Genomic DNA, 19,166 nt, shown 5'->3' on the forward strand with positions numbered 1-19,166 from the left:
ACGTTTTTTCCCAATCACCTGACATAGACTCACCATCAGAGATTAAGTGCATTTACAGTAAATAAAGATAATATTGCTTCACACATGGATCTGTGGACTGAGATTCATTCACGACAATTAATTTGCCCATGTGTTCCTCTTCAGAGTCAACCACATACCTTTCATTTTAACCCACGGGAAAACTTAACTTTTTCAATTTGCTAAAAAATCAAATTCAGAAAATCGATATAAGACCAAAAATTCATGTAGCCTACCTCTACTCTTTGACAAATTACATAAAAAGAAAAATAAGGCAAGGACCAATTGATTTCCGAAGCTCACAAAAAGAAACCTCTGTGATTTAATAAACTACACCGTTGAAAATATGCCATCTCTTCATCTAATGAAAAAGCAGCTTTACTTTTTTTTTTTTTTTTTTTGGTGACTAGTCACTGTACTTTTAGAAAGAGGGGGCAGAACCGCTCGACTCAACCGCACAGAACGAAAACTCCCAGGACGTTCTGGAACGATATTCCGGCGAACGCCGGCCGCCCGCCGACACCTGAGCCCCGCCAGGGTTGGTGAGCGCAGCATTTATGAATGTTCTCCCTGCTCTCCATTGAAGGCACTTTGGAAAATTCTCCAATGAGAGACGCCCAGAGGTAGGGGGCGTGGTTTCAAGGGGCGGAGAATTGGACTCCCTCCCACTATAAACCAGCTCTCTTTGGTCCGCGAGGGCCATCCATCAAAAGAACTATAACCAATCAGCGGCGAAAATGGCCCCTTCCTCTCCCGAGGAAGGCTCCGCCCTCCAATATATCGCTCGGGAGGTCAGTCGCGGTCCCTTCGGCTCCGAACTGACCCGGAGGAGGGCGGTGTTGCCTGGGCGGCGCTGCGAAGACCTCCACCCAGGACAGCTCCCCCTCCCCGGGCCTCTCCCCTTTGGCCCGCTAATCCCCTCGGCCTCGAAGGGCTCCCGGATCTGATAGCGTGGGCTGAGGTGAGAGCAGGCCCGGGGAGGGTGATCAGCGCTGAGGAGCCGCATTCGTGATCAAGGTGAGCTGGGGCTGCGGGGTTGACCTCGGCGGGGAGGGTGGGGAGCCAGCTGGGGGGCGCAGGGTCTGGCCCGCGCCCACTTCCTCGATTAGCTGTCCCGCTCTGTAAGCGACAAGTCCAGACTAGCCCGAGGCCGGGGAGGTGGGTCCATATCCGACCTGTCTTAGTGTCAGGCCGGCGGGGTCCCAAGGATCAGCCCGCGGAGAAAGAGTTGGACTCTTAAACTTAGTGGCTCCTTATCTGTCCCCCGCTTCCGTTGCCCAACTCTAAAGATCCCCTGCCTTCCTGTCTCTTAGTTGGGGTGCGGAGGGGACCCTCCGTGGATCCGGAGCTTAGCTGCTTGTGCCCGGGACATAGATGTGCAATATTGTTAACGAAATTATTAATCAAAATTCAATGTATGAATAAAAAGCTTCCAGGTTCACCTTGCAGGCTAAATCAGCCACCCCCTCCACGTGCTCCCATAACATCCTTTAAGCTGCTTTTCCTAACACCAATAAACAGTTGACTACTGTGTGCCACGCACTGTGCTAAACTCTACGTGAATCATCTTGTTTAATGTTCACAGCCAAGAAGACAGATACTGTTACATTTTACAGACATAGGAATACGTTTACTATTACTGGCCAGTATTAATTAGGCACCTACCGTATGTGCTACACTCTATACCTAGGTGACCTCACTTAGGCTACACAAGTCAGTGAGGTAGGTAATAACCTCACCCCCACTTTACAGATGGGGGACTAAGGACTAAGGAAAAGGAACTAACTTGAACAGTTTACATTGTTTTAATATGTCACAGAATACATAGTACTACCATCTAATTTCAGAGTTTGGGTTTCCTTTCTAACAGCGTCTATTCAGTTATCTCTTGACAATGAATGACTTTCACAAGTATTTCTTGAAGATGTGCATTTTTTCTGTAAAGACATGGCTCCTGCCCTTCAGAAACTCCCAACTTCGAATGGGACCAACTGGGTGGGGGGTGGGTGGATGTGACAGATGGCACTTTGCAATAACTTAGTTTCAGTAGCAGCATTGGGGAGAAAAGAACTTATAAAGCACTTGGCACAACACAATGTAGAAAGGGCTATTCTTACACGTCTTTCTGGGCTTTGTTCTATATATAGATGATAGAGGTACTGACAACTGACTCTCAGAAACTGCTACACCAGCTGAATGCCCTGTTGGAACAGGAGTGGAAATGTCAGCCAAAGGTCTCCGGCTTGAGACTAATTGAATCTGCACATGATAATGGCCTCAGAATGACAGCAAGGCTAAGGGACTTTGAAGTAAAAGATCTTCTTAGTCTAACTCAGTTCTTTGGCTTCGATACGGAAACATTTTCTCTAGCTGTGAATTTACTGGACAGATTCCTGTCCAAAATGAAGGTATGTTTAAAGCTACATTACCGTATTCCTTAGTTTTGCTCAATGTGTTTTGGAGATGGAATTGCTAGCTTTGGACTGGTGTTCATAAATTTGACCTTTTTTATTTTCAGCAGGTAGCCAAAACATGGAATTCTATGTACTACAGCATTGAAGAATATTCTTTGTTATAATCAAGAGTAATGCATCATTTATGAAATTTAACTTCTGATACTGAAAAATATTCAAACATCAAACAATTAATTGCAGTGTCTCCCGATAGGAGAGTTGGCTGTTGTTTTTAAAAATATATCAATAGATTCTGTATTTTCATTTACTATTGTTTTTCAATTAAAAGAAAATGTATTAGCAGCAAAATGCTAGATTGTGGTTAAGAATTAGAATATATGTATATATGTATTTTTTTTTCTTTTTTGTTGATTCCATCCACCACTTGGTCAAGAGTACACTTAATCTCTATATAAAGTTCTAATTGTTTTAGCCTTGGACTTACTCGAGTCTTGCTTATGTTTGGCATTTCCAGCATCAGCTGGCCTACAATAGAGAAGAGAGTATCTAATGAAGGAGGAGCATTTATATGATTATTTTCTTATATCGGATAAGCCGTTCATCAGTGCAGCTTTCAGAGCTAGCTTAGCTGTTCAAAATACATCTGCCTGGTCTGTGTACCTGTGGTCAATGATGGATAATGAGATAATCAGACAGTCCTCGTTACCTAACACAACGCACCATATACAGGAGAAACTCAGTACAGTTATTTGTTGAATTGGATGGTTCAAGAAATCTGTTCAACAAATTAAACAACTCGTTAGACAGCATGTGCAGGCACTCCCTTTGAAGCTATCAGTGTTGCACAGATGAATAAAATATCTGTCCGTTAAGCGTATTAGTCTTATGTGAGAATATTTGCACCAATAACTATCATACAGTACAAGGCATAAGAAAAGTAATTACCTTATACCTCTAAAGTGGCATAAGTATATTACTGAAGGGGTTTCAAGAAGAGGAGAGTACAGACAACTGGTAAAGGCTTCTTCAAGTTTCATTTGAGGTAGAACTTAAGAGTGAATAGAATTTGGACTGTTTCTCACATTGTAGACATTCAGAAAATGATGACTGAGGAAAAAAAAAAAGAGATTGGTAGTGGACAAAGATTTCCAGGCAGAGTAAAAGGTATATGCTACAGTGTTTTAAAACTATTTTACATGTGTTACTACAAAGAAAACAGCCTGAAGAAACAATGTTGTGGAAAGAAATTTTGTACATATGCTGTTAATTCAGTCTTCATTTAAGCCTTTGACCAATTAACTTATTTGGTCCAAACAGAACAGTTCTTATAATTAGTTCTCCAGTGATTTAAAAACATTCTATGGAAACTTAGTCTAATTGATCCAAAACTGTTTCCAAGTAAGGTACACTGGGCTGATAGGCTACAGTTGATTTTGTTATTTCCTTCACAGTTGAGAAATATTCCTCAATACATTTTCATAATGATGGGTCTGAGTTCTAGATTATCCCTTATATTTTTTTTAATTGAAATAAGGTGAAGACATGGGCTTATTGTCTTTTTAGGTACAGCCCAAGCACCTTGGGTGTGTTGGACTAAGCTGCTTCTACTTGGCTGTAAAATCAGTTGAAGAAGAAAGGAAAGTCCCGTTGGCAACTGACTTGATCCGAATAAGCCAGTATAGGTTCACAGTTTCAGACTTGATGAGGATGGAAAAGATTGTGTTGGAGAAGGTGTGTTGGAAAGTTAAAGCTACTACTGCCTTTCAGTTTCTGCAACTCTATTATCATTCACTCATTCAAGAGACCTTGCCATTTGAAAGGTATGTAATCTTTGTTTTGAACACAGACATTTGGAAATCAGAATGGAATTGTCTGGATGTTGCTTAAAATCGAAATCCTGGGAGAATAAAATAAGTAAAATGACAGCTGCAGCAACTTGAATTTCACTTCACTGTCCATCAAAAGTGAGACTTGCAGTTGTCAGTGGCTTCCTGAAGTCTGTGCAGGCCCATTCTTGGGATTAAAAAAACACTTCAACTCTTATGTATACTACATTTTCCATTTATAGACTAGTTATAGAACTTGGTGGGTAAGCATCTAACACAGGTTTAAGGAAAAAGGAACTTCAGTAGATGCATAAATAGATGTACTAAAATGAAAACTTGCTAGTTGTGAGATGATACTTATTATTTTGGCCCAAATCATTTAAAATTCATGTATGGTATCCTTCAGGAGTTAATGTCTCTGGAGGGGAATTCTTTATTTAAAATAATTTATTTTCTGTAAGTGTGCATAAATTTTATAATTGACTGTTTTTCTAAAAATGTGTGTTTTGACTAAATGTAAAATTATCTACATAAAATAAATCTCATTTTCTTTTTAAAGGAGGAATAGCCTTAATTTTGAAAGACTGGAAGCTCAATTGAAGGCATGCCATTGCAGGATCATATTTTCTAAAGCAAAGGTAAATATTTTATATAAAGAGTAAACCTATTTATATACCTGCTTTATATTCATTCAACATTTAAAATTGATCTCTTTTAGCCTTCTGTGTTGGCATTGTCTATCATTGGATTGGAGATTCAAGCACAGAAGTGTGCAGAGTTAACCGAAAGAGTAGGATATCTTCAGAAACATAGCAAGGTATGTCGAAGTTATAGCCTAAATCCTGTTAACAGCTGTAAAAGAAACTAAACTACTTGTACTATGTCCTGAAGTAAAATGAGATACCATGTTTGAAACTTAAGCTTTTCCTCAAATTTTTTTGATGAGGAAAGACACGTTCATAAGATTGCGACTGTTATTGTAGTTAAATACTAAAGGACTTAACTAATAGTAATTTTTTTTTTTTTTAATTTACGTATAGATAAATGGCAGAGATTTGACCTTCTGGCAAGAGCTTGTATCCAAGTGTTTAACTGAATATTCATCAAACAAGTGTTCTAAACCAAATGTTCAGAAGTTGAAATGGATTGTTTCTGGGCGTACTGCACGGCAGTTGAAGCATAGTTACTACAGAATAACCCACCTTCCAACAATTCTTGAAACGGTCCCTTAATCGGTAAATTTGGCTGTTATTCTCCATATAGAAAAAAATTTTAATGCCCTAGTTTTATTCTGTAATTCAATAATTAAACTGTGAATTATTTTCAAAATAAAATGGAGTTGGAATAGCAAAGGGGAAAATGACTTCACTGATACAGTCTAATATTTGAGGGCATTTACTACATTCAAGGTACAACACCCTAAGAGTAAGGAATTATCCAACCTTTGATATGTATGTACGTTAGCCATTTCATTAAATTACCAGCTTAGAAAACAGCATCTTCTGTAATAACCTGAATTTTAAAAGGAGCACTAAAACAGTAATTCTACACTGCCCATCACTTTGCAATATGTATACTCAAGCTCTGGGTCATTTAAAGTTACACAAACCGGAGTAAGACAACAGGACCAAAAGTGAACCGTATATGAACTAATTTGAGAGTGTTAGCTTGTAAGCAAAATCAGTATGATCTTGCACATTGTACACTTACGTGTAAGTTATGGCAGATAGTCCTCACATTGGTGTCTGGAAACCACCAGGGTATCTCAACACTACAATTGAGTATCATTGCTATTGCAATTGGAACACTGGAAAGTAGGTATATGCGTGATCATCACTGATGTATACATTCTTGACACCTAAATTTAACTCACAGTGGTGATTTAACTATTTTTCCTATTCAAAACTAAATGTTCACATTTAACAAATCTACACATGACATGATTATGAATCTTAGATATACTAAGTTAAATTTTAACAGTAACATTTGTTTGGCAGACTTCTGAGAACTTGATTTTTGTTTGTTTAAATAGGATTACTACAGCAACGAAAAACTTCTCTGAAGCCCTTCTCCACAATCCTGAGCTATGGATTCCTTAATGTTGTCATGGGTTTAAAGCTGTGAAGCCTCAAAACGTCACAACTCGATTAACATTGATGTTGTCAGCTTTGGGGAAACTGCCTAATTAACATTACACTGTAATGGAATTATGCTTAAATCTGAATTCATCCCTGAGACATACAAACAAAGCCAAGAGCACAAATGTGAATTGTTAATGACAGTCTGGGAAGGTAAACTGTGAATCTTCATTTCTAACACTGATCCAACTTTCTATATCAAGTCAATATATTTCAGTGGTATGAAAAACGGTAAAAATTAACTTTGTTTAATTTTGATTTTAAATTATGAGGTTTACATCAAAACCAACATTTCACAAATGCACTTTGAAGGCGTAACGACGGTCTCTATTCTAGGCAGTGAAAATGGTTTCTTGACCCCCATAATACAAGTTGTAGATAATCCGGAGATGTGGACTTTATTGCTACATGGGAATTACATTTAAATTTGGGGGCATTTTACATAAAACAAAACTACCCACCTAATAATTTTGGTATATTAAGTTATATTTAACATATTTTCTAGAAAGCAGGTGATGTTTGTATCAATGATAAAAAGTTTTTATACAAAGTTTACTGATTCAATATAGTTCCATCGAGACACTTAGTTTTCATTATTTAAGTAACTCAAAATAAATTAACATCACTCTGAAAACTTGCCAATTTAACACTCCAGAAGTTTTCACTAAGGACTGTTTTTATAAAACTGCCATTGCTTCTCATTTAGAATTGTGTTTAAAATAAAGAGACTATACTTTCACTAATTGCACCTATATGCCAACCGAAAAGTCTTAATAAGCATCTTTCATAATTGTGAGGTTGCTGAGGGTAGAGTTTAGGATCTTCTATTGAGTCAGTGAATATAAGGAGATCTACAGGGTTGTGTTGTCAAGTTACTCAGTGCAATGTGTAACCTGAGTCCATCTAGGCTGGCTGAACACCATTTTGACATTATGTTATGGGTAAATATGCACTAGAAAATAAACCAAAGAAACACAGTGTATCCATCCTATACTTTTGTAAACCATGTTTTGTAGATAACTTTTCAGTTTTCCCAAAGGGCTGATATATTTCAATATTTGGATTACATCCGTGTTAATTTTGAGTTGGCAGAGGCAACCTAACCAACTACCATTACGCTTTGGTACTGGATATAGTACATTTCAATAAAGTTACTGAAATGCATTATGTTTACTGTTTGTTTCTCTTCTGATTTAATTATTTTGGCAATGTTATGGCAGAACCACAATAAAAAAGCTATCTCTGCTCAGTATATTTAAATTTAGCCCTGAAGTAAGATGCATGGTAGTAGAAACAAAATCTCTATGTGGCAGTTACCTACTTGATGTTTTACTCACTAATGGCTTTTTAAAATAGATGCATGATAATAGGCTTAATGTGCATTATAAAGTTGATTTTTATGCACTGCAGTCACTTTTGTCATTTAGATTCATCACTATTATGGCTATCTTTAATACAAAGTCCCCCTTCCTTAGATTCGGCCCACTTGAAGTTCTGTGCAAACCCTGTTACCTAATTAAACAGCATTCCAGCAAGGTGGATTGTAAGGACAGCCAAACATTGTGTTAGCCTGCTTAGATCTCTGGTAATTATTGAACTGAATACACAATTTTGAACGATTAATTATACCAGCAAGACATAAAGTGTACACTGCAAGGAATTACAAATAAAAACATAAAGGCTCCTTTTTCACTTGACTCATATTTAATATCTAATTTAGATGGTTAGATATTTAATATCCTCTCTTTTCACAGGTGTCATTTTTAAAAAGCATCTGAACCTTATGTATTTCCAATTATGCAACATAGTATCTAAGCAACTGACATTTCTAATCTAGTATTTGTGGTTAGTAAGGATAGCTTTTACTCTGGGGTATTACTAGGTAGCAAATATTTTATATGAATCATCTGATGTAATCTTCCAAACTGTATAAGGTTATCCCAATTTACAAACGAACCTGAGCCACAGAGAAGGTAAGTGCTCAGCTCAAGGTCACACACCTGGTACTGGGACGTAAGATTCCAATCCAGGCAGTAAAGGCTGTGTTTTTAGCCACTGCACATTACCAAAATAGAAGAGTAAATGGACTCATGTGAAATTGTATAACTTCCAATCAAAACTGACCACATTATGTTATTTATAAAATATATATTTTTTATATATATATATATATGTTTTATATGTCATATTCTGGCCAGATTAACTGCAATGATCATTAAACAACACTATTTTCCCTATTTTATAACAATTTTTATAAAACGTGTTAGGGCTTACGCAGTGTAAAACCTGTAATTTCCATAAACCCAAACCAGTAAGCATAAGTCAAATAAGATGAATTAAAAGGTAAGACTATTTTTTAACATTAATTCAACAAAATAGATTTAGGAGCAATCAAAATAACCAGGGAAAAAGAGGGGCATTAAATAGAACAATCAATTCACCAAGAAGACATGACAATCCTAAATATGTATGTACCTAACATCAGAGCTTAAAAAATAAAAGAATCAAAAGATAGCATTGAAAGGAAAAATGGACAGAGCTTCAATTATAGTTGGAGACTTAAAACATTCCTCTCAGAACTACTAGAAAATCAACAAGGACATGGAAGAAATGAATAATATCAATAACTAACTGGATTTACTTGACATAAAAATTCATCCTAAAACAGAACAGGCATTCTTTTCAAATGCACACGGAACACTCACCAACATAGACCGTATCATGGGTCTTAAACATTAAGAAATTTAACAGAACTGAAATCATACAAAGTGTGTTCTCTGATCATAAACTAGAAATCAATGATGGATAAAGGTAAAAATCTCCAAACACTGGGAAATTAAACAACAGACTTCTAAATAAATTCATGGCTTTAAGAGGAAGTCTCCAAGGAAATAAAATCTTTTGAACTGAATGAAAATGAAAATATAAAAATGTATAAAATGCAATTAAACCAGTGCTTAGAGAATAATAGTCAACTGCTTTTATTAAGAAAAAAAGGTCTCAAATCAATTATGTAAGCTTCCATTTTATGAAACTAGAAAAAGAGCAAAATAAAACCAAAGCAAGCAGAGGAAGAAAGTCATAAAAAAGGAGGAGTAAAAAACCAATGACAGAAAACAAATTAACAATAGGGAAAATCAAAAACAAAACTTCGTAGTTCTTTGAAAAAAGCAAAGCAATTGATAAACCTCTAGCATATTGACATAAAACACAGAAATGACCAATCTTAGGAATGAAAGAGATACCACTACAAACTCTAAGGACATTAAAAGGATTCCAAAGAAATAACCACAAATCTATGCTCATAGTTAGATCAAAAGAAGCAATTCCTTGAAAGACATGAAGTAACAAAACTTAATTAGATAATCTGAATAAGTGCTATAATTACTTTTAAAAATTGATCCATTGTTTAAAATCTTACTGGCAAATTCCATAAAACATTTAAAGACTTAACACAAATTCTACAAATCTCTTCCAGAAAGTAGTATAACTTCTCAATTATTTTATAAAGCCAGCATTACCCTGATACCAAACCAAGATAATAGAAAAAACCTACTGACCAATATCACAAATGAACAGACATAAAAATCCTCAACAGAGAAATTCAGATATATAAACTGAACAGTGCACCATGACCAAGTTTGGGATGGAGGGAAATACAATTTGGTTCAAAATTTGAAAATCAATATAATCCACCATGAAGAGCCTAACGGAAAAACATATATATATATGTATGTATGTATGTATGTATATATATATATAAATATATATGATCAAATCAACTGACACAAAAAAAGCATTTTGAAAACATTCAAATTCACTTGTGAGAAACTCGGCTAACTAGCAATAGATGAGAACTTCCTCAACCTGATACAGGTCATCTCTAAAAACCTACAGCTTACATAATACTTAATGGTGAAAGACTGAATGGTTTAGAAACTAAAATCCGTTTTTGACAAAAGTGCAAAAACAATTTAATGGAGAATGGGTAGTTTGTTCAACAAATGATTTTGAAGCAACTGGACATCCACCCATAGGTAAAAACATGAACCTCCACTTTTATTTCACAGCTTATACAAAAAATAATTTAAAATGTCACAGATCTAAAGTGAAACATAAAATTATAAAAACTTTTAGAAGAAAACATTGGAAAAAAATCTTCATAACCTAGGATTATGCAGAGTTCTTAGACATCAAATCAAAAGCATAACCCAACAAAGCATGACAAATTAAGACTACATCAAAATTAAAAAATTCGTGCTTCAAAAGACACCATCAAGAAAGTAAAAAAAATACCTACAATATATGCAAACCAAATATCTGATAAGGAACTTGTTTCTAGAATATATGAAGAACTCTTAAAACTCAAAACAAAAACAAACAGACACCCCAATTTAAAAACGGACAAAGGATCTGAATAAACGTTTCTCCAGAAAAGATACACAAATGGTAAACAAGCACAAGAAAAGATGCTCAACATAATTAGTCATCAGGGAAACACAAATAGAAACCACAGTGTGCTAGCACTTCACAACCACTAGGATGGCGAGAATCGAAAAGTGACACAAGTGTTGACAGGGATGTGGAACTCTCATACACTGCTGGTGGGAATGTAAAATGGTGCAGCCATTCTGGAAAACAAGCTAGCAGTTCCTCAAATGATTAAACATCAAAGTTTCCATATAACTTGAAATTCCAGTCCTAGAAATGAAAATATACCTGCACATAAAAACTTGTCCTCGAATATTTGTAACAGCATTATTTATAATAGCCGAAAGCTGGAAACCTCTCAAATGTCTATCTACTGACAAATAGATAAACGTGTGGTAATCACGCACAGATTATTTTGCCATCTATACGAAAAGAATGACGTACTGGCACATAACATGGAAGAACGTCTAAAACATTAAGCTATGTGAAAGAAGCCAGTAAACAAAAGACCACATGTTATGATTCCATGTATATGAAATGCCCAGGACAGGGAAATCTATGAGATGGACAACAAATTGGTGGTTGCTTGGGGCAGGAAGTGGGAGAAGGATGACAGCTGAAAGGTATGGGGTTTCTTTTGAAATAATGAAAATGAAAATCGCCAATGGTGATGATTGAATATACATGAATATACTAAAAACATTGAATTATACACTTTAATGGGTAAAATGTATGGTATATAAATTATCCCAGTAAAGCTGTTTTTAAAAAAGATTACACGATTCCATTTACGTGAAGTTATTGAAGACAGATCTAGCTAGCATGAAGGGACTTTTGTAGTAACCTAATTGTTAAATCTCCTGATTTTGGAGATAACATATTTATACATTTTAAAAATCACAAAACTACAAAGTTAATTTTACTGTATGTTTATTCAAAATATAATTTTTTAAATATCAAAATGAGAAGCCAATTAAAAGAAAAAAGCCTCTTTCCCAGCCATTTATTCCTAAAGTTATTAGGTAACTTGAACAAGATAGACATCTTGCCAAAGGATGTGGATGGGCTGCCGTGGCCCAGAGTGGGGTATTAGGGTCCAAGCAGTTGAGAAGGGTATCACTGCTTGGCATACGATCTTCGAGCCTGAACAGAGTGAAGAAGGTATTCATGTGGGGAGACGGACTAGAATAGGGACCCAAATATATAAAGGATAACAGGAACCAGGTCTCTCACTGTTATTGAAAAGAGTTCTAAGTATAGAACAGGAGAAAACAATAATAAACCCCATGAGTAGAAAAGAAAGTTTATGTGTGAACTCATGGTTTTCAATACATATATACAGAAATAAATAGAGGTAAATGTATGCATTATATATACACATCAATAGGAATTACTCACTACCGTTTCCCCAAAAATAAGACCTATCAGACAATCAGCTCGAATATGTCTTTTGGAGCAAAAATTAATTTAAGAACCGGTATTTTATATTACATTACATTATACCCGTTCTTATATTATAGTAAAATAAGACGGGGTCTTGTATTAATTTTTGCTCCAAAAGCCACATTATAGCTGATTGTCCGGTTAGGTCTTATTTTTGGGGAAACACAGTAGCACGTAGATCTTGACTTCTAAAAACCATTATCCACTAAAAAGAACCAGGACTCCTTGGAAAAAAGACTGATTCTTGGGCTAGGGCAGAGAAAGCATAATAAGCCTTGTGTACCTTGTGCCAGAAAGTAAGAAATTGCTCAAATAATGATGGGGACATATCAAAAGGACATAGAAGCCACCTATAATAATGGTCTTCTTTCTACTGGCCAAACTGAAAAAAATGTTGAGCATCAAAGTAATGGGAATAATAGATTTTGACCCACAAAATAAAAGGAAATCATGAGTCTATAAAAATATAAAATGAAAGTTTTATGAGAAACAAGGTAGTAAAATTTTGAAACTACCTTCCACAAAATAATTATAAACGTAAAAAGCATAGCTTTACAATGGAGAAGACTGACAGACATCACTTAATCAATGATCTAAGTAAACACCATCAAAAAAAGGACAAATTGAAATTATTAACTCATCATAGATGCAGCAAGACACAGCATCGCTTCTGTAACATTCCTGCCAAAGATGCGTAATCTGAATTTAATCACGAAGAAATATCAGACAAAACTCACAATGAGGCATGTTGTACAAAACTAGCCTGTAATCGTCCAAAGTGCCAAGGTTGTAAGTTAGGGAAAATGAGGACTTATTCCAGATTGAAGCAGACCCTTACAGACACGTGACACTTAAGGAAAGGCATGATTCTGACCGGATCATTTTACTGTAAAAGACATTATTAGAACCATCAGTTAAACTGGAATGGAATGAAGATCTGAGGATTAGATGGTCACGAGGTGTCAATGATAATGTCCGGATTTTAATGGTTGTATTGCAGTTATGTAAGAGCACGTCCTTTCAAGGAAATACACACTAAGGTACTCAGAGATGCTGGGGCATCCTGTCATGAACATGCAAACAAACAGGGCAGGGAAAATAAAAAAAAGTTCTGTGTACTTTACATTTAACTTTTCTATACACTTGAGATTGCTTACAATATATTTGTTTTTAATTAAACAGGAGATAAAAAGGCTGAAATAAAACTTCAACACAATTCTTACCCATATTATCTGGATCAGTGATGAGGAAAACAATGCCACTGACTTATAATCACTGACCATAATTTTTTTTGTCACTAACAATGGACTCACCCCATATCCATATTCATTTCACCAAATCTCTTGTATTAAGCCATTCCTGTTTTTCAGTTTCTTGACATAAAGCCATCTCTCAAGGAATAATATACTAATTCAGTTTTCATCAACTCCTAAAATTAACTTAGAAAATACCTGTAGATTGATTTTCCCTTTCTTAAATTTGTTTCAGTAATGTAATTCCCTTGTGTGAACTGGTGTATTTAGACAAAGGGGTACAGGATTCCTACTTAGAAAAGTTTATTGAACATTATTCCTGCATCACACTTATTGAAAGAAAAACCTCATTTTGTCTGAAGGCACCCCGTCATTTCACATGACCTATACTCTAATTTTTTCGCAATAAAAATATAGGTTCGATATGAAATTAGTAAAATGCAGCATATAAAATTTCATGCTGAGCAAAAACAAGTCCAAAAAAAAGTTACCATGTATCAACAGAATAATTCCCACAGTACTTAAGATGTTTCCTATGTAAATCACATTTGAATGCAATTTTTAGAACTATTATTTAAATATATTTTGCAATTTGTTAACTGTAGGCATCCACATTTTTCTTCCACCACATAATCTGTTCCTTTGATCAAGATGGCAACATCCGCTAAGATCCACAGAATGCAGCAAAACAAAACCAAAAAAACTGTTATTTCTCAAGATTTGAGAAATCTGGTCCACCTTTAGTGTAGTTTCCTGAGATTTCTGCTCCACTGAAGTCAAAACCAGGATTCTAAAGGATATGAAAAAAATTTCAGTTAATAGCTAGAATATTAATAGATTTTAATAGCTGGCATTTTTTGAGACCTTCCTGTATGCCAGGCAGCACGCTAAGAACTATACATATATTAACATATTTAATTCTCATAGCAATTCTCTGAAGCAAGCACTACCCAGGCTTTAGTCTTTTTCAACAAACATCTAATGAATTCCTACTGTCTGGAGGACACCATTACAGCACATGGAAATCAAGAGTGAGCAAAGATGCCTGCTTCGGGGGAGCTTATATTCCAACAGGAGGAGATAAACAAATCACTGTCTAGAGCAGGAGTCAGCAAATTATTCAAGACCCAGGCAGTAAATATTTTATGCTTTGAAAACCATATAGTCTCTGTCGTAACGACTCAATTCTGCTCCTGCTATATGAAAGACAACACACAAACAAATGAGCATAGAGCTGCGCTCCCGTAAGACTTCAAAAACAGGTAATGCGCTGGACTTAATCCATGGGCCATAGTTTGCAGATTCCTGTTCTAGCGTATTAAAAGTTGGCATATAATATGTTAGAAGTTGGTTAAGGGCGAGAGGGGGAGGGGAGAGGAGGGGGAAGGGAAGGAGGAGAAAAGCAGGACAGAATGAAGGAAATGAAGAGATCACAGTATTTAAATACAGTGTTTCCCCAAAAATAAGACCTAGCCGAACCATCAGTTCTAATGTGTCTTTTGGAGCAATAATTAATATAATGTAATATAATATAATATAATATAATATAATATAATATAATATAATATAATATAATCAATATAATATAATACCGGGTCTTTGTAACATAACACAATATAATACCAGATCTTATATTAATTTTTGCTCCAGAAGACGCATTAGAGCTGATGGTCCGGCTAGGTCTTATTCTCGGGGAAACAGGTAGGATGTTCAAAGCTCAAAGCATGCTCATTGAGCAATGACTTGATAACAGTGAAGAAGTTAGCCAAGTTCTGGGAAAAAAGCATTGCTGGAATGGCCTGGTACGTTTAAGGAAGAGCAAAAAGGCCTGTATGGCTACAGCAGAATGACCGAGGGGGACAATAGTAGGAGAGGTCAGGGAGATCATGGAAAACCAGATCAGAAAGACCCTTATATAAGACTGTCTTTTTCTAGAGTGAGAGTTCTGAGAAGTGATGTGATTTGACTTGCATTTTAAAGGACTGCTCTATTATTTTGAGAAGACTGTAACTTGGCCAAGGTAGAAGTAAAGAGAACAAATAGAAGGTTATGGAACTAATGGAGACGTTAGAGGTAGACCAGATCAGAGTGGTAGTAGAACTGGTGGTGAGAAATGGTCAAGTTCTGAATATATTTGGAAGGTACCAGTAAGTCTTCCCGACAAAATGGATACAGTGTGAGAGATGGACAGGAACAGAGAGGATGATTCCCAATTTTGGGGGGGGGGCGGGCGGGGGTCTGAACAGCTAGTTTCCAGCAACAGTGATGAGAAGGCTAGAGGTAGAACAAATGTAGGAGGAAAGTTAGGGAGTTCACGTTGGTCAGGTTGAATTTAATATGTCTGTTTAGCCAAGTGGAGATGTTAAATACGCAATTGGAGGTGCGAGTCCAAAAACTCGGGAGAAAAGTCTATGCTGGAGATATACATTTGGGAATCATGTAGATGGAAATTATCCATCAAAGCTTTGCTCCAGTAATATATTAATATTGCTCCAGTAATATATTAATTATTGCTCCAGTAATTCTTCTCCTAGGTATCTATCTTAAAGGAATGTTTGAATAGTTTCACAGATGAAAGCACAATCTTTGTTTGAAATAGTAGACACAAATGGAGAAATATAAATCTTACAAAAGGGGAATAGCTCAGTAAATTATTACAATAAATTCAAACTAGAAAACACCCTACAGCAGTTAAAAGAAGTTTTATCTATATGTGCTAGTAGGGAAAGAGACCCAAGACATATTATTAAAAAAGCAACATGAACAATACAAACAGTGTGAGCCTCCATTTACGTTAAAAACAAACCAAGCAAATATATATTGATGAGATGAGAATGAGACAGAGGCAAGGAATGCAGAGATATTGATGAAGGGGAGTTTCACTTTTTTACATTCTGTAAGTCTACACTCACTGAATTTTTATGAGTTTATTCACACATTACTAACGTACATTAAATAAATTTAAACTTCAAAATCATGATCATACAAATTCTTCTCAAGAAAATTAAAAAAAAAAATCAAATCCATACACAGAAAGGGCAGTCATTTTTCTAACCATTTAACTTTAAAAAATTCCTCTACAGAATTTTAAAATGTTTTTATAAACACATTTACGTTTTAATTTCAAACAATAGTTACGATTTTAAGATGTTTAGCTATATATCCTCATGCATTTATTTGACTCACTTCTTTCTGGAATCTCTCTAACGTAAGTTTTCTCTGCATTTGGTCTTGCACCCAAGGATCAGCTGCGTATTCAGATTCTAGAAGAGAAGTCCAACAATTTGCTGCATCTCTCTTTGTCTTTGTAAGAACAATACGAACCATTTTTCTGTCCTCTAAACAAACAAACAAACAAAAATCACAAAGAAATCAGAGTTCATCATTACATTTAATATTTTCAAAAACCATTAGGTAACCTTGACATACAATTGTTTTCAATACATTTCTATTACTAGATCTTCCAAAGCTGCAAAGACAAAGGGCCCAATACAATAAGGGACACAGTATACTAAGTTTCAGGACAAAATTAATTTTTAAAAAGATGCTAAGATCTACCGTATAGTAGGTTACCCTTACCCAAAGTCCACGTTCCCTCATCAGCTATTGTAGAATCAAAGAGTTTGCCCTGAAAAATAAACAAATAAGGTACTAAAAATATAGAAATTTCATTAATTTTTATAAAGCTTTCATAATTTAAAACTTAACTAATTTCCTATCTAATCCACATATAATTGTTTAAGTTGATTAGAATAGGGAGGTAATATTTTATACCATTTGAACACATTGCTAGGCGCTCAACCCGGTTTCCTCCTAGTGGGTGAAATGGAACCTAGTTTACACTGCTTGGAATATTCTTAACACTATGACAAAGAACACAGGGCTCTCTAAAGAAAGATCAAGGTTCCTTAATTTTTGAAGCTGAAGAAATAAATACTACTGATGACTGATTAGCCAAATATGAAATTAACACCTGAAACGCTTTATCAGTTGAATTATATTAATTTCATCAGGAGAGCTCTTATAATTCAACTGACTTATAAGAGCTCTCCTGATGAAATTAGTAAGAAATGATGCTTTTTAAAATAAACTCTTAAAACTCTTAAAAACTGGTACAATGTCTTTTTTGGGCAATTTGGCATTATTATTATTATTTTTTTTTTTGATTTGCTGCTACTTGCCAAATTTAAGTTTTAGTAAATGACACGCCAACGTCACGTTAAAAAAAACAAGTGTTTCCCCAAATGTCAGTCCTTGTGCAAAACAATCCTACTGGCCTAAATGTACACCCAAGATCTTAGTTATTGTAGAATTTCCAAGTAATCGGAACTCCTAAAGTAAATTTGAATTGTACATGTAAACCACTGTTCAGGAAACCACGAATTGCGCAACTGTTCAGAAAGGTCATTAACACCCAAGTGGATATAAATCAGTGTCTTTCGCAGGAATCTTCCTCTTCTCTATGGCACTCATAGCACTTTCACATAAAATAATAGCTAACATGCAGTATGCTTATTACACACCAGGCACTCCCCCGAACTCTTCATTCACATGAATACCGTTACGCTCAAGATAACCCTACACGGCACTAGCATTGCTGCGCCTTACGGATGAAGGCTTAGAAACACTGAATAATGTCTTGCCCGAGGGTACAAAACTGGTAAAAATGGCAGAGCCGCGTATCCTACCAAGTCGTCTCCCTTCACGACACTACACTGCCATCAAACATCTCGGGACTCTAATCTTAGAAAGAAAACTAACTTCGACTTCATTGAATTTAACTACAAATCTTACAAGGAAAATGTGGGCCCCAGCCCCAAAGGGCACTGGTGAGAACACATACACCCCCCGGCCACCTTGACCAACGTGCAGACTGTTTCTAAGGAGAAACTGAGCACAAACCCCAACCTGCCGCTACCTTGAGGATCTCACGGCCACCCACCGCCAGCGCCACATGCCGGCTCTGCAGGCCGCACTGGATGTCCTGGGCGCGAGTGCCTGGCGGCACCTGAACTTCAATGAACACTTCCTCCAGAGTCTGGTACCACTGTCCCCACGGCGTCCCGCACGGAACTACCCCACTGCGTTCCTCAAACGGGGCCGACATGCTCCCGGCTGCAGCCGCATCGAGCGAACTGAACGCATGCGCCGAAGTCTCCACGATCAGGCCACGCCCTGGCCTCGTCGTTGGGGTCACTGCTCATGCGCAGGGATATAAGCTGACGTCTCAGTGTGTGTTTTTCTCCCTTTCAATGGCCATTTAGGACACTGGCGGGACCCAGTTTGAAAGAACTGAAATCCACAAAAGCTTACATCCAAGGAATGGTGGGACAGGGCTGGAATCAATGAGGCTGGAACTCACTGCACTGTTACCAGTATGACGCCACATACAGACTTTCAAACTTCTCAGACAGGAAGTGCGCTTGCGCAAATGCTGCTACTGCAAGTTAGAATTGAGCAACGCTATTAGTGATTGGGCAGACAGTAATAGTCTCCTATTGGCTGGTAGCCTAAACTCACAGGCCACCTAATTGGACGCGGTGAGAGCTGAGTGCGCATGCTCTCTGCGTGTTCCTTCCCTGGATTGGTGTGCTCGGGGTTTTGGTTTTCCAATTGGCTAAACGTCAGGATGGGCGGGGAAAG

General features: G+C 36.5%; 2 protein-coding genes across 3 annotated transcripts; one reads left to right on the top strand and one right to left on the bottom strand.

The window, feature by feature from the left end:
* Positions 1 to 757: 757 nt before the first annotated feature.
* CCNG1 (cyclin G1) lies at positions 758 to 8,092 on the top strand. Its single transcript, XM_081035254.1, has 7 exons — positions 758 to 1,035; positions 2,166 to 2,426; positions 3,996 to 4,252; positions 4,818 to 4,896; positions 4,977 to 5,075; positions 5,299 to 5,493; positions 6,291 to 8,092. Exons 2-6 carry the CDS (start codon positions 2,166 to 2,168, stop codon positions 5,488 to 5,490), a joined length of 888 nt encoding a protein of 295 aa, XP_080891380.1. The 5' UTR covers positions 758 to 1,035; the 3' UTR covers positions 5,491 to 5,493; positions 6,291 to 8,092.
* A 2,338-nt stretch (positions 8,093 to 10,430) lies between these two features.
* Positions 10,431 to 18,937, bottom strand: NUDCD2 (NudC domain containing 2). Of its 2 annotated transcripts, none has more exons than XM_081035256.1 (4): positions 18,466 to 18,937; positions 17,103 to 17,151; positions 16,710 to 16,861; positions 10,431 to 14,313 (listed from the first exon to the last, which is right to left on the bottom strand). In XM_081035256.1, the coding sequence occupies exons 1-4, from the start codon at positions 18,628 to 18,630 to the stop codon at positions 14,230 to 14,232; spliced, it is 450 nt and encodes a 149-aa protein (XP_080891382.1). In that variant the 5' UTR covers positions 18,631 to 18,937; the 3' UTR covers positions 10,431 to 14,229. The 2 variants fall into 2 exon arrangements, with proteins under 2 accessions (XP_080891382.1, XP_080891381.1); XM_081035255.1 differs by having other exon boundaries at positions 18,442 to 18,689.
* Between the last annotated feature and the right edge of the window lie 229 nt (positions 18,938 to 19,166).

The sequence above is a fragment of the Rhinolophus hipposideros genome (assembly GCF_964194185.1).
Source record: "Rhinolophus hipposideros genome assembly, chromosome: 23".
NCBI classification, from domain to species: Eukaryota; Metazoa; Chordata; class Mammalia; order Chiroptera; family Rhinolophidae; genus Rhinolophus; species Rhinolophus hipposideros.

What these genes read in the sequence shown, in the direction of transcription:
- CCNG1 (XM_081035254.1), top strand. Translation starts at nt 2,166, where the DNA reads ATGATAGAGGTACTGACAACTGACTCTCAGAAACTGCTACACCAGCTG. An exon ending in GATTCCTGTCCAAAATGAAG is followed by an intron (nt 2,427 to 3,995) that starts GTATGTTTAAAG and finishes TTGTCTTTTTAG; the next exon opens with GTACAGCCCAAGCACCTTGG. An exon ending in ATCTTCAGAAACATAGCAAG is followed by an intron (nt 5,076 to 5,298) that starts GTATGTCGAAGT and finishes ATTTACGTATAG; the next exon opens with ATAAATGGCAGAGATTTGAC.
- NUDCD2 (XM_081035255.1), bottom strand. Translation starts at nt 18,630, where the DNA reads ATGTCGGCCCCGTTTGAGGAACGCAGTGGGGTAGTTCCGTGCGGGACG. An exon ending in TGAGGGAACGTGGACTTTGG is followed by an intron (nt 16,862 to 17,102) that starts GTAAGGGTAACC and finishes TTGTTTGTTTAG; the next exon opens with AGGACAGAAAAATGGTTCGT. An exon ending in TAGAGAGATTCCAGAAAGAA is followed by an intron (nt 14,314 to 16,709) that starts GTGAGTCAAATA and finishes CATATCCTTTAG; the next exon opens with AATCCTGGTTTTGACTTCAG.